The sequence below is a fragment of the Neovison vison genome, chromosome 13 (assembly GCF_020171115.1).
Source record: "Neovison vison isolate M4711 chromosome 13, ASM_NN_V1, whole genome shotgun sequence".
Taxonomy (NCBI): Eukaryota; Metazoa; Chordata; class Mammalia; order Carnivora; family Mustelidae; genus Neogale; species Neogale vison.
This window is the reverse complement of record NC_058103.1, coordinates 146,294,323-146,321,253: the sequence shown is the minus strand read 5'-3', so window position 1 is coordinate 146,321,253 and position 26,931 is coordinate 146,294,323. Positions and strand designations below refer to the sequence as shown.

At 48.1% G+C, this 26,931-nt stretch overlaps 2 protein-coding genes across 6 annotated transcripts in view; one reads left to right on the top strand and one right to left on the bottom strand.

Moving 5' to 3' along the window:
- FANCI (FA complementation group I) overlaps window positions 1-6,065 on the bottom strand; it is an 83,718-nt gene extending 77,653 nt beyond the window's left edge. For 3 of the 5 annotated variants that reach the window (XM_044230373.1, XM_044230374.1, XM_044230371.1), the window contains exons 1-2: window positions 5,488-6,065; window positions 2,430-2,532 (exon numbers count right to left, since the gene is read on the bottom strand). In XM_044230373.1, coding sequence (XP_044086308.1) covers window positions 2,430-2,513 — 84 coding nt within the window. In that variant the 5' untranslated portion in view covers window positions 2,514-2,532; window positions 5,488-6,065. Of the gene's footprint in view, window positions 1-2,429; window positions 2,533-5,487 lie in introns of those variants that run through there. The other 2 variants (XM_044230372.1, XM_044230376.1) reach the window with 2 other exon arrangements.
- A 10,674-nt stretch (window positions 6,066-16,739) lies between these two features.
- RLBP1 (retinaldehyde binding protein 1) lies at window positions 16,740-25,265 on the top strand. Its single transcript, XM_044230741.1, has 7 exons — window positions 16,740-16,949; window positions 17,211-17,339; window positions 18,560-18,764; window positions 20,332-20,510; window positions 23,641-23,799; window positions 24,701-24,811; window positions 25,107-25,265. The coding sequence occupies exons 1-7, from the start codon at window positions 16,938-16,940 to the stop codon at window positions 25,263-25,265; spliced, it is 954 nt and encodes a 317-aa protein (XP_044086676.1). The 5' UTR covers window positions 16,740-16,937.
- The last annotated feature ends 1,666 nt before the right edge of the window (window positions 25,266-26,931 follow it).

Genomic DNA, 26,931 nt, shown 5'->3' with positions numbered 1-26,931 from the left:
TTTAGAAGGTATTTTTACTTCCAGGTAGAAAAATCTTTCTGGGGCACCTAGGTGGCTCTGTCAGTTAAGTGCTGACTCTTGATTTGGCACAATCCTAAAAACAGGATTGGGAATCAAGCCCTGCATTGGACTCCATGCTCAATGGGGAGTCTGCTTAAGATTCTTTCTCCCTCTTCCTCTCCTCTCTCTCAAACAAAAACAAACTACCTTTTTATTTATTTCATTTTTAATTTCTAGTTTTCACTGAGTTGTGATCAAAGAGGGTGGTTTATCTATTTCTACCTTATGGGACCCATCAACGTTTTCTTTGTGCTCTAGTATAGAACACAATAATCAATTTTTGCAAACACCTTACACGTTTAAGAAGATATATACGTATTTCTTTAAAGATCTATTTTTTTAAGTAATCTCTACATTCAATGTGGGGCTCAAACTTACAACCCCAAGATCAAGAGTTGCATGTTCTACTGACTGAGCCAGCCAGGCGCCCCAAAGATGTGTTCTCTTTTATTATATTCTCCCCATGTTTTAAATACTCTTCCTATTTTCCATCTCTTTGCAATCTTTGTTTTGTTTAGGTATCTTAAAGTCTATATTCCACTTCTACTAATTTCCTCTTTAGCAGTGTTTTGTCTACTATTAACCATCAAGGTTTTCACTTCTAGTTTTCTGATTGTTTTCCAAATCCATCTCTTATTTTATGGATTCTATTTCTTCACTGACATATGTGAATATGTTAAAAATCACATTAAATAGTTGTATGAAATGTAATGTCCCTTTTATATTCCTCTAGTCTCTCTAAATCTTCAAATATGAATTTTCCCATTACTGGATATGTCACTCTGTCTTGTCACAGACTTCTTTTTGTGTTTTATATTTTTTATTCTAAGCATATCTTCTATGGACATTTTATTAAATAAAAATGTACATATTGCTAGAATAATTAACAAATTTATAGAAGATATTAAAAAATGACTAATATACTGGTCAACAAAATCAAGATCCAAAAAGATCTTGACTGTGAAATGAAATTAATTTAAAAAGATAATTAACAGATATAAATATAAAATTTTGTATTTGGTTTTTAAAAACTTAACTACAGGAATTCAGAGATGATGGAAATCAGCCTAATATCAACAAATGCAAAAATAAGTTAGAGTTTTTGGTTGCTTTAAGAGCATGAGACAACAGTATGATACTGTGGCCAAAAAGCTGATTCTGCATGAATGGAGAAATAAGAGAAATGTTAGTCCATTCTACTCTAGTGGTAGAAAACATGCTACATCATGCTAAGTCCTTCAATTTAAGTATAAAACTTTTAGGGAAATGTTAACAGAAATGTTCAGAAGACTGTGTCTACATTGGTGAAGAAATTTGCTAACACTTATTCAGTATCTATTAGATGGTTTATGTGCATTAACTCATTTCATCTTTAAAAAAAACAAGAGATAGGGATCCTTCCTTGGGATAAGCAAGAATCAGAGAAGTAATTCACAGCATCTACTTATATCATGAATTTTGTTCTAGTTCTTAGTTTTACTTATAATGTTAAAACCTCTTGAAACTCCTTCTGGAAGCATTTAAAACACAAATTCTAAATCAATACATTAATTAAAAGCTGGCTTTAACCAAAGCATAAATGTCTATAGAATGTTTCAAGCTGAAACTCATCCAGTGGGTTGTCTCAAGAGGTACTAAAAAACCAATCCTACATAACTAAAAAAAAAAAAAAACAAAAATAAAAAACCAACCAACCAATCAAAAACAGAACCAGAACCCATCCCTGCATCAACTCTCAATTAGTGTCACACATTAACAGAGATTACAAGCTAGATTTTACCTAGCTTCAATGACCACAACACAAGCATGCAAAACTTCTTTTAAAAACATAATACTCAAAGTCAGACATATATATTAATGTTAAAGGTTAATGTTAAGCAGGGATTCCTTTCTATGCAGGAATCTGAATAAGCTGAGATCACTTATTATGGAAAAAGGGAAATCTATATCAGGAGAGTAAGAAGATTCAAGTAATAACTTAAAAATATTTTACTACTTATAAACTTATTTTCTTTAAGGGAAAACATTAATAAAGGAGCGCCAATAGACAAAATGTCTCACATCAATAATTACAGTCAGGATATTATCTTCAAATAGGATTGCCCTAAGAATCTTAAGAATAATTTGTTTATGTATATACAGTTGCATAAATGTTTAAATGTTATATAGTTGTAGACAAATGTCTATTTGTTGTCTGTTTCTCTTCCTCTCCCCCATTTCTTTACATTTGAATTTTTATCAAATAAATCCTTGTCTCCTAAGGAGAGTGGAGATAGATGAAGCGGTAGAATAATTTTTCTAACATGTCCTTAAAATTTGCCATCATGCTTGACATTTGGTTTCAGCAAAACTTGCTTCTTTATACTTACATCATCTTCTTTGAAGGTCTGAAGAAATTTCTGCAGTCTATCTGGTGTTTTTTCTGCTGCTAGAGATATTATTTTCTGGTCCATTTTTGCACATAACAGGGAACTGTAAGGGAAAATGTCAGAGCTGGATGATACTTTCAGAAGTAAACAAGCTTGATTATTTTCTTTCCCTGTTAACTATTTCACACATTTTATAAACCATGTACACAGTGGGTTCTCATTAGTATGAGTAAGTGATTCTTATCCGAACCAAAATAATCTGGAGAAGTCCCTGAAATTTTCACATTAGAAACCTGTATTCTAATCAAGTAGTTCAACAATTTTTGTCCACATTTTTATGTTTTTTTAGCATCTACCTAGCACACTGCCTAGAATAAAACTGCTGCATAACAGTATATCAAATAATTACAAACATATACATAAGAATATGTGTAACTTTATAATAATATTTGATAAATGAATACATCAACAACACTATAAATACAAAGTGCCAATTAAATGGAATAACAACAGGGCACCTGGGTGGCTCAGTCAGTTAAGCATCTGTCTTTGGCTCAGGTCATGATCCCAGGTCCCGAGATTTAGTCCTGCATTGGGCTCCCTGTTCAGTGGAGAGTCTGCTTCCCCCTCTACCCCTTCCCTCACTTGGGAGCACTCTCTCTCTAAAAAAATCTTTTAAATTAAAAAAAATGGTATAAAAACAAATGAGAAGTTAACAAGACTAATGAAAGAAATGTGTGCCTAGAGGTCAAAAAGGCTTCCCAGTAGAAAGCTTGAACTGGAACTTAGAGATTAAATTTAGATAGTCAAGATAGCCAGATGGTGTACTTTATACACTACTGGGAAGGAGAATGTCATGAACAAAGGCCTTCATATAAGAATCTGAAAACCTATTTAGGGCAAATGAGGGACAGAGGTTTGAAGTTCAAGTAGGGGAGCAAGGAGTTCGAAGACTAGAAAGATAGGCTGGGAATAAATGTGCAGGATTTTTTTTTTTTTTTTTTAAGATTTTGTTATATAATCTCTACACCCAATGTGGGGCTTGAACTCACAATCCCAAGATCAAGAGTTGCACGGTTTACCTACTGAGCCAGCCAGGTATCCCTAAACTGTGGAATATCTTAAATGCCAGATAAAGGGATTCAGATTTTATTCTGTAAATTATGACAACCAAAATTCTTGGAAAAAAAGAAAATCTACCTGATTCAGATTCTGCCTGTTTCGGACTGAACAAGTGTTTGAGCACAATCTGGCATGAACACTTAAAGTGGGCAGAGAGCAAGGACACAGAGCAGAGACTAGGAAGTTATGGAGGGCTATTTTGTTGATGGACACAAAAGCCTGTGGTGACTCTGGGGCGTGGAAAGGAAGGGATGAAAGGGAAGCCTATTGGGAGGCGGGATTTAGTGAGCAGCTATGGGAGTATTATGGGAAGGGGGAAATACAGACTGCTGCAAAGAAGAACTGCTCCCCCTCCTGTAGTTCCTCCTCCTATATTTCTTCTTGTCTCCCATCCCCATAAAATGTCCCACCCTCCACACAGCTACTGAAACCAGAAGCCTGGAGGACATTCTAAACAATTTCACTTTCATCCTTCACATCCGCTACAAGTCCTGGCAATGTCACCCCCTAAACCTCTCTCGAATCTGTCTACTTCTCAGATCCACTGCTGCCACATCACTCCACAGCCACCAGCATCTGTCTTCGGAACGACTACAAAAGCTTCCTAACTTGTCCCCCACACAGCAACTAAAGTAATCATTCCGAAACACAAACCAGAGGAGGTGGCTGACCCTCCTTCCACCTCTGATTCTCACCTTAAAACTTCCCAGAACCCTTCCACAGCTCTCCTATTGGTCCAATATCCAGACGTCAGGATAAAAAAGCCCAGCAGGGTCTGGCCCGCACCTAAGTCCCCTTCATCACTATATACTCCTTGCTTTCAGTCCTTCCAACTCCCAAGTTCTCCTGCCACAGGCCCTTACACTTGACTTTCAGTCTGGAACTTCTATACACACCCTTCCTCTCATCCCCTGCCCCCCAGTCTTTTAATTCCTACAAATCCTTCAGATCTCAGCTCAATCTATCCTTCCTCAGAAGCTAAGGCTAGGTTAAATGCTCCCCTATTTTTTTTTTTTCCAAGATTTATTTAGAGAGAAAGAGCAAGCGAGCAGGAGAGGGAGAGAGAGAATTTCAAGCTAAATCCCCGCCCAGCCCTACCAGGACTCCATCTTACCACCCTGAGATGATGACCTGAACAGAAAGGGACTGAGCCATCCAGGAGCCCCCAAATACTCCCCTATTATACACTTTCAAGGCAACAGCAGTTTCTCTTATGTCATACACCTTTAACATGACACCTGTAATTACTAGATCAAGAACTATCTCCCTTTTGACTACAAACCTCATGAAGATGGGGAGGCATGTCTGTTTTTGTTTACCACTGATCCACCAGTACTTAATCACAGTACCTCCCTTGTAACAAGAGCCCAATAAATATTTGTTGAACAAATAAATTACTGAACTCCCTACAATTAATGGCAAGCCCCTGGGCCCAGCCTTTTACATTCATTAATTTGATCCTCAGACCACCCCTGTGAAGCAGGTGCTATTAGTTCCAATTTAGGTGAAGATCTTAGGGCGCCTGGGTGGCTCAGTGGGTTCAAGCCTCTGCCTTCGGCTCAGGTCATGATCCCCATGATCCCCGAGTCCTGGGATCAGGCCCCCCATCGCATCAGGCTCTCTGCTCAGCAGGGAGCCTGCTTCCCTCTCACTCTCTGCCTGCCTCTCTGCCTCCTTGTCATCTCTGTCAAATAAACAAACGCCTTAAAAAAAAAAGTATAGATGAAGATCGATCTTTAGGGATTTAGAGTGATTACATAATTGCCCCCAAGAGTTAGAAGGCCAGCAGTGGCAGAGGCAGAAATGAAACCCAGATCTGTCCAGCTCCAGCCCCCAAGACCCGCAGGCTCTTAGTTACTACTCCCGCCCGCGTCAGGGCCTGGGCTGGGTGGGGGGAGCGGGGAGGGCACAGAAAATGCAGAAAGGGCGTACTGACCAAAAGAGACGTGCAGCCAGAGGGGTAACACGCTGAAATCTATCTCAGCAGGTCCATGTGCTAAATTCGGCCGAACACCGGAGAGGAGGAACTACCAGGCGACTGCGAAGCGCGCAGCACCTCTTATCTGGAGGCGCTGGGACCAGCGCGGCTCGGGGACGGGAAATGCGCGGGTCTTCGCGCCGGGACTCCCCCGAGAGCAACACGTAAACACAAACCAGGAAGCGAGGCGGCTGGCGATGCGGGCCGTGACCCGGCCCCAGAGGAGACACGGGGTGAGGGGTCCCCGACGCAGGAGCAGAACCCCGACAGAGAGAGGCCTCTAGCAGGAGGGCGGAGGACGCAGCCCGCCCGGGAGGGAGCAGCCGCGGAAACCGAGGGATGCGGCGGGAGACAGGCCGGAGAAAACTCCAGAACGCCAGCTGGCAACAGCAGTCCTCCAGCGTTCACAGACCCGCTCCCTCCCTGAGGCGCGGAGTGCCTGCGCCCCGGCAGCGCGAGAAGCCCCTCCGCACGGTTACCTCGGCCTCGCCGCCACAACAAACTTCCAAAAAGCCCGCTCAACTGCACGTCGCCGCTCTTCCGTCACGGGACGCAGCAGGCCCCGCCCCACCCGCGACTTATTTCCGCTGTCAGGGCGCATGCGCATGGGGTGTACCATTAAGGCAGAAGGGGCCGACAGTCCTCGGACGTTCCCATTCCCAGTCGCGGGGAGGCGCAGCGGGCACACTCGCATTCAGAACCGCGGAGAGCATGCGCAATGTGGCCTGAATGCAGCTGGAGCGTGGTGTTGACCAGTTAATACCCCCTGGTTACTGTTAGGGGAAGAGTGAGCGCCAGAGTGGCAGAATCAAGGCACCTGCAGGTCTTCGCATTGGAGGCACCTGGAAGGCAGTTGAAGCCACAAGAAGTCCCACTCCTTGTGCTAGGGGAGGTGTCGGTAACCCCCCAAGATGTAAGTCCCACGTGCCAGGGGGCTTTTTTGCAAAACCTTAGCTTTTAGTGCACAGCCTGGCAAAGCAGTAAATACTCAGTAAATATTTGTTAACTGAACAACTAACAGTAGAGCAAAAAGCAATGGGATGGGTCGGGGGCGGCAGGCAGATTTTTTAGCTTGAAGGAGCAGCTTGGGCAAAGGGCCTGCCTGAGAGCACCAAGCAAGAAAGCTCCTGACTAGTGCAGGAGGTGCAGGTGGGGTGGGGGTGAGAACGCAGGAGCTTGGAAGTCCTCTTCACATCACGGGTAGTGTGGAAGAGCAGAAGTGGAAGGACTGTACTCATTGTAGGAAAATCTCTCTGGCAGGTGAGTGCTGCAGAGACTTAAAGAGAGATGATGGGGGGCACCTGGGTGGCTCAGTGGGCTAAAGCCTCTGCCTTCTGCTCAGGTCATGATCCCAGAGTCCTGGGATCGAGCCCTGCATCAGCCCTGCATCAGGCTCTCTGCTTAGCAGAGAGCCTGGTTCCCTTTTTCTCTCTGCCTACTTGTGATCTCTGTCTGGTCAAATAAATAAATAAAATCTTAAAAAAAAAAAAAGAGATGATGGAGTTGGGGAGGACTGAAGGCAGGACTCTCTAGGGGCTACATTGCCCTGGAAACAGGTAGTTGCAGTGGGGACAGGCGGAAACAAGTGGATTGCATGTGAAAGAGATTAGGAAGTGGAGTGCCCCAGTTTGGGGTAGATGGAGGAGGAGCTGAAGAATATCCAGGCTTGAGTGACAGGCGGGGGTGGGTTGACACTGCCTGGGAACTGACACAGGGAGCATAGAGAAAACTGTAGGTTTTGGGGAGAGGGTGATGAGGATGCTTTCATGGGAAAGAATGCTCAGATGGGAGGCATTCAGTGTGGAGCCTGACCCGCAGTTCGCATGGGTGGGATGGGTCTACTTGGCCAGTACTGGAAGAAACAACCGCTGGAAGAGAGGGACGCCCGTCAGCTGCCCAGGCCTGCTCCTTGCTTATGACCCTTCTTAAGCAACTTTTACTTCTCTCACGTTTCTGGCTCAATATTGAGCTGTAAGATGTGGCTAAAACACAGCAGCTGAGTTGGAAGACAATTCCTGAAAGGAATCCTTTAGCTTGCCAAGGACACAGATGACTTTGCCTCGTCTTCTCCCACAAAGCCTCCCTTCTTCGCTGCTTATGGGAGTGGGCCAGACAGCGACAAATATATGTGGCTGTGCTCATTTGCCTTTCTGAGCCTCCTGGTGTGCATCCCGGGTACACGTACTGAACTGCCCGTGTGAGTGTCTCTCCCCAGCGGCCCTGACAGTTCAATGTGTCTCCTCCCCCTTGTTGAGTGAATGCATCATCTGTTTTCCTTTAGCACGAATGGGTGTTACACATGCACAGGAGAAGAATGGCACTCGAATAACAGTGTTCCCCACCCTGCCACAGGCTTCCTTACTGAACAACAAATCTTACTCATCTGCTTCAACCAGCTAGATTCCTATACTGGGCAGCTGGTGATCCATTAACTTTAGAAGAAACAGCCAATTAAAAACAGATTCACAATAGTGGAACGAAATGTTCTTCAGGCTTTGTCCGTAGTTCACATTTGTGTGGTAACGTTATAACTACTGATATTTGCAAGAGTCCAGAGAAAAAGGACAAACAGAAGCCCCCCTACCATTCAGGATACTGGGTCCTGCAGTGTGAGGGGCTTCCTCTGTTTGCATGAAAACCACTTCATCCCCCTAGACAGGCTGTTGGCTACCTTTGGGCCTACAGTTGTACACACCAGCAGGCCTAACTGGAGAGCGTGGACCGAGGAAAGGGCCTGTATAGGCCAAGGAAGCGAGTTTGGGGATGTTTTGGAAGGTACCCAGAGTGTGGTCCGAAGGAAGGCATGTGGGTTTTGGTGGTTACACCCAAGGTTTCTTGATCTTCCCATCATCTAGGAAGGGAGGACAACATTGTTTAAGAGAATAATCAAGGTAGCACGTATCAAAAGCCTAGCACTTAGAAACCCTTCCCAGTGTCATTTCCCTCCAGCAGTCCCACATTTGGGTCTAAATATGGAAGAATATGGAAGAATTGAACTCGGGGTCTCAAATACAGGTTTGTACACCCCTGTTCACAGCAGCATTGTTCACGGCAGCGGAAAGGTGGAGACAACCAAAATCTTCAAGGACTAGTGAAGGAATATGTATGTATATCCATACACAGGAATAATCTTTAGCCTTGAAAAGGGAGGGAATGCTGACTCTACAACAGGGATGAACCCAAAGGACATTATGCTAAGCGAAATCAGCCCGTCCCCAAAAGACGAGTATTGTATGATTCCCCCTCATAGGACGTATCAAAGGAGTGAAATTCACAGGAACACAAAGTAGAATGATGCTTGATCAGGGTCTGGGAAGAAGGAAGAAATAGGGAGGAGTTACTGTTGAATAGAGAACAGTTTCAGTTTCGCAAGATGAAAAAGTTCTAGAGATCTGCTTCACAACAATATGAACACTTCACACTACTGAGGTAGACACTAGAAGCTGGTGAGGATAATTAACCAAAAAAAATTAAAAAAGGAGGGCGCCTGGCTGGCTCAGTGGGTTAAGCCGCTGCCTTCGGCTCAGGTCATGATCTCAGGGTCCTGGGATCGAGGCCCGCATCGGGCTCTCTGCTCAGCAGGAAGCCTGCTTCTCTCTCTCTGCCTGCCTCTCCATCTACTTGTGATTTCTCTCTGTCAAATAAATAAATAAAATCTTAAAAAAAAAATTAAAAAAGGATAATACGATCTGGGCAGCTCATAGGATTGTTAAGGAGAACCAGCTGAGTCTACCCTGAAGAAATTCCAACTTGGTAGGGTTTGGGGTCGGAGTTTAACGGCTCACTCTCTGTATCCCCAGTGTCTAGAAAAGTGATGCCCAGGATACTTCATGCTTATTAAATGGGTACAAAATCATGAACTCATCCTTGGAAAAATACGGTTTTAAATTATCCCAATAAAATGTTATATTTCAAACCCCAAATTTTGGCTTAAAAATCTATTACTCCTCTTGAAGCTTCTTGTGAACTTGCAGTCATTTGAAGATTTCAAGTTCAAAACAGGTGCCTGGACGGTGCAACTGGTTGAGTGTCCAACTCTTGGTTTTGGCTCAGGTCCTGATCTCAGGGTCATGAGATTGAGCCCCATGATGGGCTCTGTGCTCCAGGGGGAATCTGCTTGGGACTCTCTCTGTCTCTGGCTCTGCCCCTCCATGATCTCTCTCAAATAAATAAATAAATATTTTTTAAAAAATAAAAGTTCAGAACAACCACAACAAACAAAAATGTTAGTTCCCTCCCCCTGCTCAGTCTCTCTTTTTCTCAGAGGTCTGAGAGACAGGATGAGGAGGAGAGGGGAAAGTAATCCTTAAAACCCGGCCCCTCACAATTGGTGACATTTCATTAAGGCTTGTAGATGATCATAGTTCACTGTATGCCAACCAACTGGAATTTAAAGGTTTGTAGATTATCTAATTGTATTCTATCAACCTTTGTTTCATGGTTTTGGTCATTATACTGTGGTTCGTTATGAGAATGTCCCTTTTTGGGGGGAAATACATCCTGTTTGTTTTTCCTCGTATTGTTAAACCTTACTTCGATGGATTTTATTTGTTTTCACAGCTTTCGTCTCTGGCACTGCCCACTCTCTCACTGCCACTGGGAAGACACTTCTTTGGAGAATGAACCTGGCTCCGGGACCCCTGCAGCTTTTAGCTCTGTGGGGCAGCCCGTGATAGTCAAGTCACAGTCATTCCCACTGCATGAGTGTAAGGAAGAAGCAGAATGTCCCTCAACCTGGGTTTTCCTATTTTCCAAAGGAGGGGTTGAGACCAGGGCATTCCTTAGGGTCCTCCCTCCCCCAGGACATTTATTACTGGTCTAAAGGGAATGGCAGTAACCAGACTCTTGACCTCAGGAAAGTGAGGTGATGTCATTTTCCCCAGAAGCCAGGGGCAGGTGTGACTTTCCTGAGCAGCCACACCTGTGTCATTCTCATGTCTGGAGGGTCTGGAAGTGGGAACCCAGCCTGTGTGCTGCACAGTAAGGGGGCCTTAGAGTGACCAGGACCGCACTCCCCACCAACTGTGTGGCTTTGGGCAGGGCTTCCCACCTCTCTCTCAGCTCCCTATTCTGTAAGAAAGGGGAAGGTCCTCTCTTCCTCACATCTGGAAGGACTGGATGAGATACTGCAAGTAAGTCACCTGCCGCAGTACAGAATGGAGGCACAGCCAATCCGAGCCCCCTCCCTGCCTGCCTCCAGCCTGGGAGAGAGAGCCAGGGAGCCCGAGGTTTTCTGCCAACATGACCAGCACAGGTGTCTGGGCCAATGAGGGCAGCATCCCCTCTCACACAAAAGCACTATTGTTCCAGCACAGGAACTGGACATGAACGTGACTCTTGTGGATCGGGGAAGGGCAGGGCAGAGGCAGGGCTGTGAGCAGAAGAGAATGCCACAGAAAGCTCTGCTCCCTAAAAAGGGCCTCATGGCCTGCTCGCATCCTGAAAAGCTCTTTTCTGGGGCTTTAACCCACAAGTGTTCTTGGTGCCCTGGAGTGTTCCTTGCGATGCACTCTATCAGCTGGCTTTTACCGGGCCTATGCTGGGCCTTCCGTCCTTCCTTCCCACAGAGCAGCCGGAGTTCTCACCCACCCCACCTTGTCTCCCACAAAGCTCACGCTCTGGGGGGTACCTGGGGGAATGTTCCGAATCACATCTACATTAGCTTGTTACAGAGTACTACAGACTGAGGGACTTACACAACAGAAATGAGTTTTCTCATAATTCTGGTGGTGAGACACCCAAGATCAAGTTGTCAGCAGGACTGGTTTCTTCCCAGGCCTCCTCCTTTGGTGCATAGGTGGCCATCTTCTCCCTGTGTCTTCACATAAAATTTCCCTCTATAACTGTGTCCAAATTTCCTCTTCATATAAGAACACCAGTCAGATTAGGGCCTGCCCTGATGATCTCACTTTACCTTACTTACCCTTTAAAGGCCTTATCTCCAAATACAGTCACCTTCAGAGGGAGGATAGTACTTCCCAGACATGAATTTGGGGGAACACAATTCAGCCTGTAACACCATTTTACAGGTGTTTAGCACCCCCTGAGAGCAACTATGGCCTGGAATCAGGTTAGGATCCCCCCCCCACCCCATCCTCCTTTCTCCATTTCCTATATCCCCACCCACGCCACCATTGGCCTGCCCCAAAGAGGAAGAGGATGGAGGCAAGGATAATCCTCAATCTACTTCCCCACCAATCCTCAGATTTGAGATCAGGCAAGGTCATGTGCTGGGCACAGGCAGAAGGGGGAGAGGGCCGGAAACTCTAGGGCAGTGCTTTTCAAACTTTTCTGTGCATAGGAATCACGGGTAGGGCAAGGGGGAAGGGGAGGGGGAAGAGGAGGGGGCGGGGGGGGGGGAGCGGGGGGAGCGGGGAGCGGTCCTTGTTAACCTACTGATTCTGAGTTAGCCTATCTGGGGAAAAGCCAGAGACTCTGCATTTCTAACAAGCTCCCAGATAATGATGATGTTCTTGGTCTACAGGTCACACTCCAAGGAGTAGCAATGGTTAGACCAGCACCCTCCATTAGAAATACAATGGGAGCCATTAAAATTAAAATGAGAAAATTTTAAATTTTCTAATAACCACATCAAAAAAAGGAAAAGGAAACAAGTGAAATTAACTCATGTTTTCAACCCAATAAGCACTAGTATTTCAGAACACTAAGTCATGTAAAAATCCTTAATAAGAGATTTTAGGCTGGAGCCCCGGGGTGGCTGAGTCTGTGAAGCATCTGACTCTTGATTTCAGCTCAGGTCATAATCTCACGGTGGTCCAGAGAGCAAGCCCTTTTCTGGGCTCTGTGCTCAGCTGGGAGTCTGCCTAAGACTCTCTCTCCCTCTCCCTCTGACCCTCTATCAGATCGTGCATGAGTGGTCTCACTCTCAAATAAATAAATAAAAATCTTTAATTTAAAAAAAAAGAAATTTTATGCTCCTTTTGTACTTAGTCTTCAAAAGCCAGCAGGTATCTTATATTTATAGCACATCTCAGGTCAGACTCTAAATACTTGATCACAGAATTTGCTGTTGAAAGAGTAGAGGGGGCCTGAATGGCTCAGTGGGTTAAGCCTCTGCCTTCAGCTCAGGTCATGATCTCAGAGTCCTGGGATCGAGCCCCACATCGGGTTCTCTGCTCAGCAGGGAGCCTGCTTCCTCCTCTCTCTCTGCCTGCCTCTCTGCCTGCTTGTGATCTCTCTGTCTGTCAAATAAATAAATAAAATTTTAAAAAAAAGAAAGAAAAATTAGAATCATACACCTAAGTTATTCCAAACATACTTCACCGTTTCCCAATAACTGGAACTGGTACCAACTTTTCAATTTAAATTTAAGTTCATTAATGTTACGGTTCAGTTCTTTGGTGCCATTATCCGACTTCAGGTGTTAAACAGCTACATGTGGCCAGTGGCTTCTGCAGAATTCTCAGGAGCAAAATGTTAGAAATGAGGGGTTCTCCAGCTCCAGGGAGGACTTGGGAGAAAACAGAGTCAGACAGCAGCCTGAGCAGGAGCCCAGGGAAGGGGCCGTCAGAAGAAAGGAGATTAACATCACTTAGCTGCACCCCAAGATCCAAGCCCAGGTATTGCCGCCTGCTCTAGAGGAAGGGGGTCTAGGGAGACCAGTGGGGTCAGGTGCTGCTCCCAGGGACTGCCCCTCCATGACATTCTCATAAGCCCCAAGGTGTCTGGAGCGGGAACAGGAGGGTGAAGGGATCCCAAACCTATCCAAGTAGGAATCGGTTGAAAACCAAGAACTATTTCTGGGGAAAAACAAAAAGCCTTTCTGGGGTTGGACTCTGGAGAATGTCCTGTGCACAGATCCTGGCCCTGTCCCGGGAGGCAAAATCAGGACCGAGGGTGACATTATAGACGGCTGCTTGGGGGTCAGACGGAGGAGGAGTTTTAAAGCAAGGAGGATCGTCCTCTAATATCGTCCTCTAGTAAAAGCAAGGAGCTCCCTGCCCTTGGAATCCCAGAGAAAGACTAAAGAATCATCCCGCGCCGCCCCTCTCCACCGCACCCCCAGCACGGAACCAAAGCAGAGCCCCCTGGAAGCCACCTGCTGAGGGACAGCAGAGGGTTGGATAATGTGGGTCCCTGCCACCCAGATGCATATGGATTCTGGACTTGGAGTAACTGCCAGCATCTACTGTGCCTTTACGTTTACTAAGTGTCCAGCACTGAGCCAAGCACGTTCATCCTCACTAAAGCCACCAGCCTGTCCCTAATTATCCCAGCTTCTCGAAGACACTGAGTTAGAGTGCTGAAGTTAATTCTCACAGCTAGAAGGGTCTGGAGTTAGGACTGAAAAGCGGCCAGCCTTATTCCCAAGCAGGCTCCTACCACTCGCCATACTGCGTGGAAGGCAGCTCCCCCGACCTTGCCTTCTTCCACTCTGCCTTAACCAGGGGACCCCACTCACTGCGGAGGGGACAAGTACCATACCCAGGGGGAGAGTGACAGGCCTGGGTCGGTCACCGCTGCCACCGGACCCACAGTCACATTTAAAACGTCCTTCCATCTCTTGCATATCTTCTTACCCTGGGATGTGCTTTCTCAGACCGCCCCCCCCACCCCCGCAAATGAGAGTGAGCGTGAGGGAGGGAGGAGGAGGGGATGGGGCTGGCCCGGATCCCCCCGGATCCCACCCCCATTGCCCAGCTTCCACATGGCTGAGCAGGAACTCAAGCAAAAGCACACAAAAGAGGGCTTTGAGGTGGCTACAGCCAGGCCCAGGCCAATCCCCTCTCCCCCCCGGTGCTTCACTTGCCCCAATCTGGGCCTCCCTGTAAACCTGATTTAACAGGAAACTGGGGGCCTTGAGAAGTTCCTTGTGACACAGTAATCCCAGCCGGCTGACTGGGCCACGCCCCCAGTGGAGGCAACGTCCAGGCTCCCTGAGGAGGAGGAGGACGCAGGCACCAGGTACCCCGAAGGAGGAGCTGGTAGGTAAGTCAGTAGCAGGGGTCTGGCCGGGCCAGGGAGCCCAGGACTGGGGTGAGGAGTCAGGGGGGTGGGGAGACCCCATCCCAGGCTGCCTCTGAAACTGAAACCAAATGGCCATTCTCCAAGTGGTACTAGATCTACCTGATGGCAGATTCAGCAAATAAACATACAGGGTCCCCAGTTAAATGTGAATTTCAGATGAGCAACAAAGACTTTTTTTAGTGTAAGTATGTCCCAAGTATTGCGTGGGATATACTTATGCTTCAGACGTCTTTGTTGTTCACCTGAAATAGACACGAGATTGGAAATTCTGTATTTTATCTGGCAACCTAGATGGCGGGGAAACAGCCTCACCCTGAGATGGGGGTGAATGTTTTTTCATTGTATACAGTTTAAAAACTCAAAATTCAGTAGATTGGGCATACTTTTAAAAGAGCTGCTCTACTGACTTTAGCCCTTTATTTCAAGGCTCTAGGATCTTGTCTTAATGATCTGCTTAACAGGCTGGGGGTAACCAGCCACTGTCTCTCCTGTCTAATCTCAATTCTCTCAGTCTCTCCATTCCTGTTCCAGCAAAGCCCCAGTGAGAAAGGCCACACCAGTATTTCAGTCTGTCTCTGAGCGCACACAGTTGGACGTCTACCTGAGAGAAAGCTTAGGTTCAGATCCCACTGGTGGGTTCACTGCCCTGGCTGGGGCTGAGAAATGGGAGAGGCAGGGAATTGGGAGGTCCTTGGATATCCCCTGGGATCCTCCCAGTCTCTCTGGGCACACTGGGGCAATGATCAGTAGGATGGTAAGAAAGGGAAGGGATATCATGTTTTAGAGCAAAAAACACTATGGTGTTTTTTGTACTCTATTTGGTAGGTACAGTTATTATCCCCAAATTGCAGATGGGGAAACTGAGGCTCAGAATGGTTAAACAACTTGCCTAAGGTCATACGGGTGGTAAATGACGTCTCTCATTTCTAACCCAGGTTTCTCTGACCCTAAAGGGTTTTCTGTAACACCCATGGTCCTAGGGACTTAACCTGGAGAAATCTTGGCCCTAGCTGTCAAAGTCCTACCTTTGTCAATTTCCAATTATGAACAGGGGACGGAACTGGCAAGTGGGAACCTGGTCAGAGAAAGGAGCAGGGTGGTGACGGCTTCTTTAAACGTCCTGGGGATGTTTAGACAGGACAAGAAAAAAATCTGGAAACAGGAGCGCTGTCTCCTAAGATACTCAGGGGGTTGAACAGGTTGTCATGGGGGCGACAGATGAGCTTTGTTCCGGTGGCCGAGCACTGCCTCTGTGCAGGTTATTTAATTTCACCTTCAGGACCCTCCTTCCACCCACCCACTCCCCCCTTTTACAGGGGATAGGCAAGACTCAGGTTAAATTACGTAGCTTGCAAGTGGAAGAGACAGAATTTGAACCCAGGTGCAACTTTCGCCACCAGAGGCTGCATCTCGGCGCCCATGGGAAGTCCCAGCTTGGGCACAAGGCCTGATCCCTGGTTGTTTCTGGTTGTGCGACAGTGGCCATGTCACTTACTCTTCCCCCGGGTCTGCTTCTTCCCATGTAAGATGAGGAGAATAATGCCGGGTCTGGCTCTGAGATACAGATTTGGAATTACATAGTGCATCACAGAGCACAGAACACACACCCAGTATTCTGGTTACGTAACTAGTCCTCCCCACTCCTGAGAACGAATGTACTGGAGAAGGGACCATCCGCTAGGCTGGGAAGTTTCTGAGATTCCCCTTTGGGCTGGAGAGGGAGGGCCACAGACGGGAGGAGGGATTGCCTTATTCTGCAGCGATCACGTAACTTCAGAATGGAGGTCGAAGCTAGGTTTTCCCTGCCTGCACTGGCCTTAAGAACTAAGGTTTGCTGTATTTTTGTGTGTATTCCTTCTCAAAGGATTGTTCCCCAAAGTGTAGCCCAAGGATCATTTTCTTCAGGGCCATGGCTGGGCGGGGGTTGGTGGGGGGGAGTGTTGCTTTAAAATGCAGATTCCGGGGCCCAGTTCGGCCTCTTGAGTCAGAATCACGGGTGAGGGGCCCAGGCCCCTGCATTTCTACCAGATTCCTTAGGTAATTCTTAGGCACTCAAAAGTTCAAGATGTGGGGCGCCTGGGTGGCTCAGTGGGTTAAGCCTCTGCCTTCAGTTCAGGTCATGATCCCAGGGTCCTGGGACCAAGCCCTACATCGGGCTCTCTGCTCAGCGGGGAGCCTGCTTCCTCCTCTCTCTCTGCCTGCCTCTCTGCCTACTTGTGATCTCTGTCTGTCAAATAAATAAATTAAATCTTAAAAAAAAAAAAAAAAGTTCGAGATGTCCTGTTCTGAGACAATAAGAGAGCCGTCTGTGCACACTACTGGTCCCTTGACTTCCTGTCCTAGGGAGGAGGCTGCCTGTAGAGACCAGGACAGAAGCAAGGCCCTTATTTTTCTGAGGACTCTGAGTCTTCCGAGGCAGCATGTCAGAGAACGTGAGTACCCCTGTGCTCTGGTCTCCCTCCATCTCTCCGCCCTCCCTCCCTCCCTCCCCGTTTCTCTACTGTTCGGTCCGCTCAAGACCCTTATGGGCACTCACCCATACACCCCCACCCGTGACCCCACCCAAAGGGAGAAGGTCTAACAGTGACCTTGGACCAAAGTACTAGTTTAGGGTCTGGGCAGGCTCATTTGCACTGGTTTGCTCTGGCTGACAGGGGACTCTTCCTGCTTTTTCCTGACTTCTCCCTGTCTAGGTGGGCACATTCCGTGTGGTCCCTGAAGAGGAACAGGAGCTCCGCGCCCAGCTGGAGCGGCTTACAACCAAGGACCATGGACCTGTCTTTGGCCCCTGCAGCCAGCTTCCCCGCCACACCTTACAGAAGGTGAGGAGACCCAGGGTGCTGGGAGAGGTGGGCTGGGGGAGCTAAAAGCAGGGGAATGTTGACAACATCCTCTCTCCGGTAGGACGGATCCAGCTCCAGCTCTCCAGGCTATCCTGGAGCTAATGGACTGGCCTGTTCTAGGGGCCGTCCTGGAGGTTGGGGCAATGGCAGCAACTGGGCTGACCAGACATCGAGGCCAGCCTAATCCAAGACTATAGCACCAACAGAGTCCCTTGATATCAATGCCAGGACCTAGGACCTTTGCATGAGAGCTCATCCTAGACTCAGATATGAGGAACATTGGTTTGCAAGCGGCCCAGGGAAACAGGAATCCAACTGCCGCCCCCACTACATAGGCAAGAAGCCCGAGTTGTAGACTCAGACCTAACTTTCAACTTGCTGTGTGACCTTGAGCAAGTTGCTTTCCCTCTCTGGGTCTTGCCTTTTGTACCTCTGAAAGAAGACTGTTGGACCAGCTCAGAGAGGATCAGACTGTGCTCTGCGGAAAGTGGCAGAGCTGTCTTAGGGCCAGGCCAAGCCTGGGCTCCTATCTTCCATCTCTGCTACCAAGGGAAAGGTGCTGCGAGTTCACCCAGACCTGAGTCCCCCTCCTTTGCTTTCCCCTCACTCCTGCTGTCCACGGAGAGACCTGCCTGAGGCATACAGAAGAGTTCTCCAGGCCCAGCCAAGGGGAGGAATATGGGGCAGGGGACAGGCTGCCCTCTTCAGGGTATCTTTGGTTTTGGAAAGATCAGACTCAAGCCTGAGGCTGCAGGAGGAAGCGATTCCAAGTCCGCTTTGAGCGTGAGCTCCAGCTCCACCCCTTCCTGCCTGTGTCCCCTTCCCCTCTAGGGGCCTCAGTCTGCTCATCCTGAGAATGGGGTATGAATGAATCCCCACCTTACGGTGATGGGTGGCGGCCTTCACTATTTCAAGGCCATAGCGCAGTGCTCCCTAAGAGCGGACACCTTTGGGGTCTCCTGCCAACAAACCCAGGATGGGCACTTTGACTCCATGTTCTGCCGCGAAAGTAGCTGGCGGTCTCAGGTGCTGCCCGTGCGGGTGGTGCGCGTGGGGGCAGAGGAGGAGCAGTGGCCCCTGTGGCAAGCCCTCTGCCCGTGGGCCGCGCTGGCCCTGGCAGGAGCCTCCTGGCTCGGGCGAACTGCTCCGCACGCGCGCGCCAGTCTGTGACTTGCTGCCTCCACCCGACCCTGTCCCAGGCCAAGGACGAGCTAAACGAGCGGGAGGAGACCCGAGAGGAGGTGGTGCGAGAGCTGCAGGAGCTGGTGCAGGCCGAGGCGGCGTCTGGGCAGGAGCTGGCCCGGGTGGTGGCCGAGAGGGTGCAGGGAAGGGACAGCGCCTTCTTCCTGCGCTTTATCCGCGCGCGGAAGTTCGACGTGGGGCGCGCCTACGAGCTGCTCAGAGGTGAGACCCGCGCTGGAGGGACCGCCTCCGCCTCCCGAAGGCGAAGGCGGGGAGGCGGTGACTGTGGCTTTGACTTTCACCCAGGCATGGGGGAGACTGTCCCCTCCATTCCCTACGCGTTCCCTGCCCTGTGAGAACCACTCTCCCGAGCCTCCTTATCCTCACCGGGAAAATGGGATGTGAACTCAGCAGCCTCCACATTCTAGAGGTCTGGCTCCCATCTCCTCTCTCCCGGTCCTGGAGAGCCTTCCCCGCCTGCGACCCCAGCCCAGCCAGGCAGGAAAGGCCGGTGTGTGGCCCCTTGCCCTGCAGGTACCTCAGCCTCATACAGAATGGGACTGGAGATGATGCCAGCCACGGGAAGGAGCCCTGAGGACAGACCTGCCCAGGCCTGCTGGCTGCCTGAGGACAGGTTTCCTAAGGAAATCCAATCCTTGGTGCCCCGGGGAAAGAAAGGGGTGTCCGAGCAGACCCTCCACAAGCTAATGCATTCTCCTTCTCTTCTTCCTTCCTTCCCCAAGAGTGAATTCACAGCCACACTGTGCCAACCCCTCTTTTTTTTTTTTTTTTTAAATTTTATTTTATTTGACAGACAGAGATCACAAGTAGACAGAGAGGGAGGAAGGGAAGCAGGCTCCCCACTGAACAGAGAGCCCGATGCGGGGCTCGATCCCAAGACCCCGAGATCATGACCTGAGCCGAAGGCAGAGGCTTAACCCACTGAGCCACCCAGGCGCCCCCAACCACTCTTTCAGGGCAAAGGATGCAGCAGAGAACCAAGCAGACGGGAACTGCCTTCACGGACTTCATAAGCTAAAGGCGGAAACAATAAGCCAGAGAAATAAAGCTCCCTAGACTGTTTGGGAGTAAGAAAGGATAATGAGGAAAAATAAAGGAGACACGTGTAACGTGGCCAGGAAGGCTCCTGGGCAAGGGGAGCTTCTGAAGAAAAATGCAAAGGGCATGAGATATAGCAATAGGGCAGAGGGCACAGCAAGGTGGAGGGCTTATACCTGGAGGGTGGTAGGAATAGTGAGGAGGTCAGTGGCATTCCTGAGGCAAACGCTCCCCCGAGCCCCTCTCCCGGGCCTGGTCCCTGTAGGGCTGGGTGGTCGAGAGAGGCGGGGACTTGTTGAGGACAGGGAAGGGCGAGGTTTGTGGGCAGGAGACGTGCTTCTGGAATCGGGAAGGGCCTCTGGGTTCTGCATGGGGTTGAGGCTTGATCTTGGGGGTCTTTTCTACTCAGCTAACCCTGTGCCCAACAGGCAAGCCTATACCTCTGCCCGTGGCAAGAGAAAAATAATGAAAATCATCCTCAGATTCCGGGTGACACCGCATGTTTGCACAGTTTACAAATTCATGCCTAGAATCTCTTGATTCCTGCAGCAATCTGGTGAGATCGGCCAGTAGTCTCTTCCTGTGTTTTTGAAGAGGAGACAGGCACTCGGAAAGGTTGCATGTCCTGCTCGGTCACACACAGGACGCGTCTGGGTCTCTGGAATTTTCCTGTGGGTCCCTCCCCGAGGGGCTGGCTCCCTGAGGGGCTGCTCTGCTCTCCCTCCTCCAGGCTATGTGAATTTCCGGCTGCAGTACCCCGAGCTCTTCGACAGCCTGTCCCCGGAGGCCGTCCGCTGCACCGTGGAGGCCGGCTACCCTGGTGTCCTCTCCACTCGGGACAAGTATGGCCGCGTGGTCATGCTCTTCAACATAGAGAACTGGGATGCTGAAGAAATCACCTTTGACGAGGTCAGTGGGGGACCACCTTCCCGGGCAGGGGAGAACTTGCAGGCAGGGCCCACGGGCCCATACATGGCTGCTGCCCCCGGGTCCCCTTACCAAGTGGGAGTGACAGCTGTGGGTCACCCTTGCCAAGTGCTGAAAGCTGAGATGACACAGAGCACGGGGATTAATGGACGGCGGGTTGGGAGAGATTCTAGAAAACCCCAGTTTCAACCTATTAAGCACCCTGAGTTCTCTGCTGTATTTACTTAACCATGAGTTGAAGAAGATTCTTTTTTATTTTGTTTATTTATTTTTTTAAAGATTTTATTTATTTATTTGACAGAGAGAGATCACAAGTAGGCAGAGAGGCAGGCAGAGAGAGAGAGAGAGGAGGAAGCAGGCTCCCTGCTGAGCAGAGAGCCCGATGTGGGGCTCGATCCCAGGACCCTGGGATCATGACCTGAGCCAAAGGCAGAGGCTTTAACCCACTGAGCCACCCAGGCGCCCCTCTTTTTTATTTTTTTTAAATGATCTTATTTTTTTCTTCATGATAAAGGTACTCAGTAGTTCCCATCACCTATTGACCCGTCCCCCCACCGCCCCTTCCTCTGATGACCGTCAGTTTGTGCTTTATAGTTAAGAGTCTGTTTCGTGGTTTGCCTCTTTGTCTTTTTTCCACTTTTATTCGTGTGTTTCTTAAGTTCCACGTAAGAGTGAAATCATATGGTGTTTGTCTTTCCCTGATGGACTTATTTCCCTTAGCATCACATTCTCTAGCTCTTCCATGTCACCGCAAATGGCAAGATTTCATTCCTTTCTATGGCTGAGTGATGGCCCATTGTACGTATATACCCCGTCTTCCTTCATTTGTCTGTCGATGGGCTGCTTCCGTAGTTCAGCTACTGTAGATAACACTGCAATAAACATAGGAGTGCATAGGTCCCTTTGAATTAGTGTTTTTGGTCTCTGCATTTACATATGCGTGTGTGACTTTGATGGTCAAGCCCATAAGAGACCTACACTAAGTGGGGGAACTAGGGTTTGTCTTGGGAGAACATCGGCATGTCCCTCCAAACCTTTTAAAAAAACTGTGCCGACTCACTTAGGAAGATGTTATCTCATTGTCCCAGCATCATTTATTGAGAAGGCCGTCTTTTTTCCCCGGTAACTTGAGATGCCATCTTTATCGTAGCCTATATTTTCATCTATATTTGGGTTTATTTCTGGACTTGTATTCTGTGCCAACAATTTCTTTCTATTTATGCTCCAATACCACAATGTTTTAATCACAGATTGTGTAGAATGTTTAATTTGTTAGGGTCAGTTCTGTCGATGTGAGTCTTCTTTTTCAGGGCTTTTCTAGCTATTCTCCTATGTCTACTTTTTCCTAGAGAGTTTAGAATTAACTTGTCCAGCTCCAGGAGAAATGTATTTTTATTGGGAACAAACTTGGGGAAAATTAGGATCCTTCTGAATGCAACAGCCAACAGCCATAGCCTGCTATACTATCCGCGAATGAGGGGTGCTGTCCCTTTAACGTGCCTACTTTGGAACTTTTCTATTTCTATTATTTTTCTATTCTTTTCTATTTCTATTATTTTAATTAACTAATTTAAGTAATGTCTGCACCCAACGTGGGGCTCAAACTTAACGACCCCAAGATCAAGACTCACAGGCTCTACCCACTAAGCCAGCCAGGTGCCCCCTACTTTTGAACTTTTTAGAGCCTTTTAAAGTTCTCCTCACAAACATTAGGCACCTTTTTCCTTAAGTTTGTCTTAAGTATTGCTTTAAATGGGGTTTTCTCTGCCATTATATCCTCTGATTGGTTATTGTTGGTATATATGGAAATTATTGTTTTTGTATATTAATTTTATATCCTGAATTTTTAAATTTATGATAGTTTTATAATTGAGTCTCTCGGGTTTTCCAAGAGTGCTATCATATTATTGTAAATAGAAAAGACAGCTTTTCTTTTCCATTTCTACTTATGGCCCTGATTTTTTTAAAAAAGATTTTCTTGCTACTGGCTTTAGGACGGAGGGGTGTGTGTGTGTGTGTGTGCATGTGTGTATTTGTGGAAGAGATTTAAAAATATTTTTTCTTGGGGTACTGGCTGGCTCAGTCGGTAGAGTATGCACCTCTTGATCATGGGGTTGTGAATACATTGAGTGTAGACATTACTTAAAAATAAAATCTTTAGGGGGACTGGGGTGGCTCAGTTGGCTAAGCCTCTGACTTTGATTTTATCTCAGGTCATGATCTCAGGGTCATGGGACAGAGCCCTGCGTCAGACTCTGCGCTCAGGGTGAAGCCTGCTTTAGATTCTCTCTTCCTCTTGCTCATTCATCTCTTTCTCAAATAAACAAATAAAATCCTTAAAAAAACAAAATCTTGTTTTATTTATGACTTTAGTGTGGGGCTTGAACTCATAACCCTGAGGTCAAGACCTGAGCTGAAATCAAGAGTCAGATGCTTAACTGACTGAGCCACCCCCCAAAATAAAATCTTAAAAAAAAAGACTATTTAAAAAATATTTTTTCTTATTATGTAAGTGATATCTACTTATTAGAAAATGCAAAAAATATCATAAATTAAAAATCATACACCATTCTACCACTCAGAGATTTCTATCATTTCATATCCTTCCAATCCACTTTTTCTAGAAACATGCACACACATGCGCACATACACATATTTTTTCTTATAAAAATCTACCCTACAATAATATATCATGATTCAATATTTTCCTGTATCATTATATATATTTTATATAATTATGTATATCATTATATATTTTATATATAAAAATAATAATATATAAATTTATATATCTATAATTTTAACTGTTCCAGAATATTCCATGGCATGAATGTACCATTTCATCAGTCCCTTATTGTTGGGCATTTATGTTGTTTCCAGTGTTTCTACTATTAAAAGGGTACAGGGATAAGCACTTTAGCATCGAACTATGGAAATGACATTCAAAGTTATTTTCTTGAGACATAACCACAGATGTGGAATGGGCCATTTTTTAAAGCCTGTGACAAATTTTCTCCAGTAAAGGATGTACTCGTTAGCTCTCCCCTCAGGACATTAAGCCTTAATTATCTTTGCACGTTGGGTCTCATGGCCCGTCCACTCTGTGTCCAAGATCTTGCAGGCATATTGTTTCATCCTGGAGAAGCTACTAGAGAACGAGGAAACTCAGATTAATGGTTTCTGCATCATCGAGAACTTCAAGGGCTTTACCATGCAGCAGGCTGCCGGACTTCGGGCTTCGGATCTCAGGAAGATGGTGGACATGCTCCAGGTGAGGCCTCCACCCTCTGTCTTGCAGGAGCCTCACGTAGGGGAGGAGGCTGGGAAGCTGGGCCCAGATGCCCCACTTAAGGGCGCTGGCTGGCACCGAGAAGAAGAAGAAGACCACCTAGCGCCATCTTGAGGAATGACGACCACGAAGGCTGGCTTGGTGATCAACGTTCATTCCTGAACGCCTTGAGAGCAGACCCTTCCTCCCTTCTACTTCATTTTACAAACCTTGAAACGGAGGCTCAGGGACTTGAGTGACCTCATAAAACTCTAAAGTGGCAGAGGCCAGACTTGAACCTATACCTTTGGACCTGGGATCCCCTTCTCTGTCCAGACATGTCACACTGCTTCTTTTTGAATGTGACTTTGTCCCCAGGAAGGGATGATCGCTAATGTCCCTGACAGCTCACTCCTGTATATACTGACGTGTTCAGAAGTCCTTCTGAAGTCTGCTTTATGTTTATCTGGGAAAGGAGGGGTGAGAGATGGGGGTCATGGTGGGGGGCGGATGTTGAAGGACAGTGAGGTAGGACAGGTGGGGGGGCGGATGTTGAAGGACAGTGAGGTAGGACAGCAGTGTCCTTGGGGTCTATAATAGTTTTCAGTCCACTCTGTGGGCATTTGGGTTTGGAAAAGCTCGGTCACCTAAACACCAAACAACGCTACCATGTCATTTCCTCACTTCTTGGGGTTGTACACCAGCAGGGAGAGGGCTGGGCTGCATGGCCTCGGGGGCTCCCTCCCCATTACGGCCCAGCGATGGAACCTTTAGTGAGCTATCCTTTGGGCCAACCATGTGATGAGACAAGTCTGTCCTCGAGCCAGTGGGAGGCAGTGGGGGAGCGAGTGGGAGCCTCTGACGCCACCGGGGCCATGGACTGGGGACCTCTCTGTCACTGCAGGATTCCTTCCCAGCCCGGTTCAAAGCCGTCCACTTCATTCACCAGCCATGGTACTTCACCACGACCTACAACATGGTCAAGCCTTTTCTGAAAACCAAGCTACTCCAACGGGTAAGTGCGTGGCCGCACAGGGAGGGCGCGCACCAATTCTCTGGCGGTAGCAGGAAAGCGCTCCTGAGACAAGGGGGATGAGGCTGGGAGGGGGAGCAGACCCCACCTGAGTCCTCCTCAGACTCTGTGCCGTGGTCCTGAGCTGAGTGACGGCATGACAGGGAGGACTGTGGAGACTGACACCATCAGGCACACGAGGCATGCTGTGCCTTTCCCCTCCTGTCCCTTTCTTCCTTTCCGTCCCCCATCCTGAGGGCATCCCTCACTCAGCTCTATCTCCCCGGCTTCCCTGCAGGTCTATGTCCACGGAGATGACCTCTCTGGCTTCTTCCAGGAGATCGATGAGGACATCCTGCCCGCCGACTTTGGGGGCACACTACCCAAGTATGATGGCAAGGTCGTTGCTGAGAAGCTCTTTGGCCCCCGGGGCCAAGCCGAGAACACAGCTTTCTGAGGACGGCTCCAGCCACCCAACCGTAGTTAGCACCCCCAGGGTCTCCTCAGCTGTCCTGGACCCAGAAGTTTGGGAAAAGGGCTGCCCGAGGTGGCTGTGGTTCCCCGAACCTCCCTAAGTTTGGATGAGTTCACGTGTCACCGTCCTCCCAAGTTGGGGGTCAATAAAGCAGGGGCAATTCCCTTGAACACGAAGAATTAGGGACAGTTCTATTCTTACCGCCTCTGGCTCTTCGGACAGTGACTTGTGTGGGGTTGAGTTTCAAAGACGCTGAGCTTCTCCGTGATTTCCTTTCTAGCAGTTTTACCTCCGAGGGTCTGTGAAAATAGGCAAGGAGACGGATTTAAAGGTCTCTCCCCTGCCAAAGTAAAATACAGTGAAATACATTAGAAGGATAAGAGGGGCCATATAAAATGATCTAGCAAACACTAATTTTGGCAGCGGGCAGGCAGCTAAGGGCTTTTCCATGTGGGATTTGGAGGAGGAATCACCCTTGAAGGGGCTCCATTTTGTGGTGGCCTGGTCCCCTCAGTTGGGCATGGTGTGATGTGTGCAGTGATGGTCAGGAGCTGGGCCCCCTTTCCCGGGTGGCGGTTGTGTCCCCTCCTATGTGAGGTCTCTCCTCTAGACCCCTTGCCTTGACTGGTAGTTTTTTGCTTTTTAAAATATTTTATTTATTTGTTGGAGAGAGAAAAAGAGAGCATAAGCAGGGGGAGCAGCAGGCAGAGGGAGAAGCAGGCTCCCTGCTGAGCAAGGATCCCGATGCTGGACTTGATCCCAAGACCCTGGGATCTTGACCTTACCCGAAGGCAGACGCTCAACGACTGAGCCACCCAGGCGCCCCCAGCTGTGCATGTTTTGACACATGCACACACTTTCCTTCTGTAAAGTCTGCTTTCCTCAAGTGCTTGGTGGTTTTTGAGTGTGGGCTGAGAGTCCGCGTTAGAGAAGAGCTGACTGCTGGGCACCCAAGCTTGTCGGCATTGCCAGCAGCTTCTCCCCAGACCCGCCACTGACTTTCCCATGTGGGGGCACACACGTGTGCCTGTGGTCTGGCCAGTGTGGTGGCTGAGGGTCGGCTGGTCTACCTGCACCTGCCCAGGTACCCCAGGTACCCCAGTGATCACCCCTGGGCTTTCCCAGACTTGCCCCTCCTTGTGGGCGTGAAACACCCTGGGTACTGCACCCACTTTAGGGGACAGGACCTTCAGCGATTTCCTGGGCTAGAGGTTTAATCCATCTGCTTTCACTCAGAAATTTTTCTGATCCACTGGGTCGTCGTTCCTGCTTTCCAGTGTGGTTATGTGCGCGTATGGGTACGTGTGAATGTACGTTCACACACATGCATTGATTTCTTATATCCCTTCTTTCTAGGGTGTGCAGGGAATGCTCATATCCCGGGAGCTTCTTTCTTTATAGTGATCGCAGTTGCGAGTTCATGGTCATAAATGATATTTACATAGGACTCCTGAGCTGGAGGAGGAATCATAGCAGATTATCGCGGGTGGAGGGCTGGGAGGCTTGAGGACTTTCCCCAGACCCTTTCTTCAAACCCTTCAAAATGCTTTCAGAGGTGAGGGTCCCCTTTTCCAAATCAAATCTGACATGGAACTCTTATTGGAGTCTGTAAGAGGGAAGGTACTCTGGTTGCCTGCCAAAGGATCTC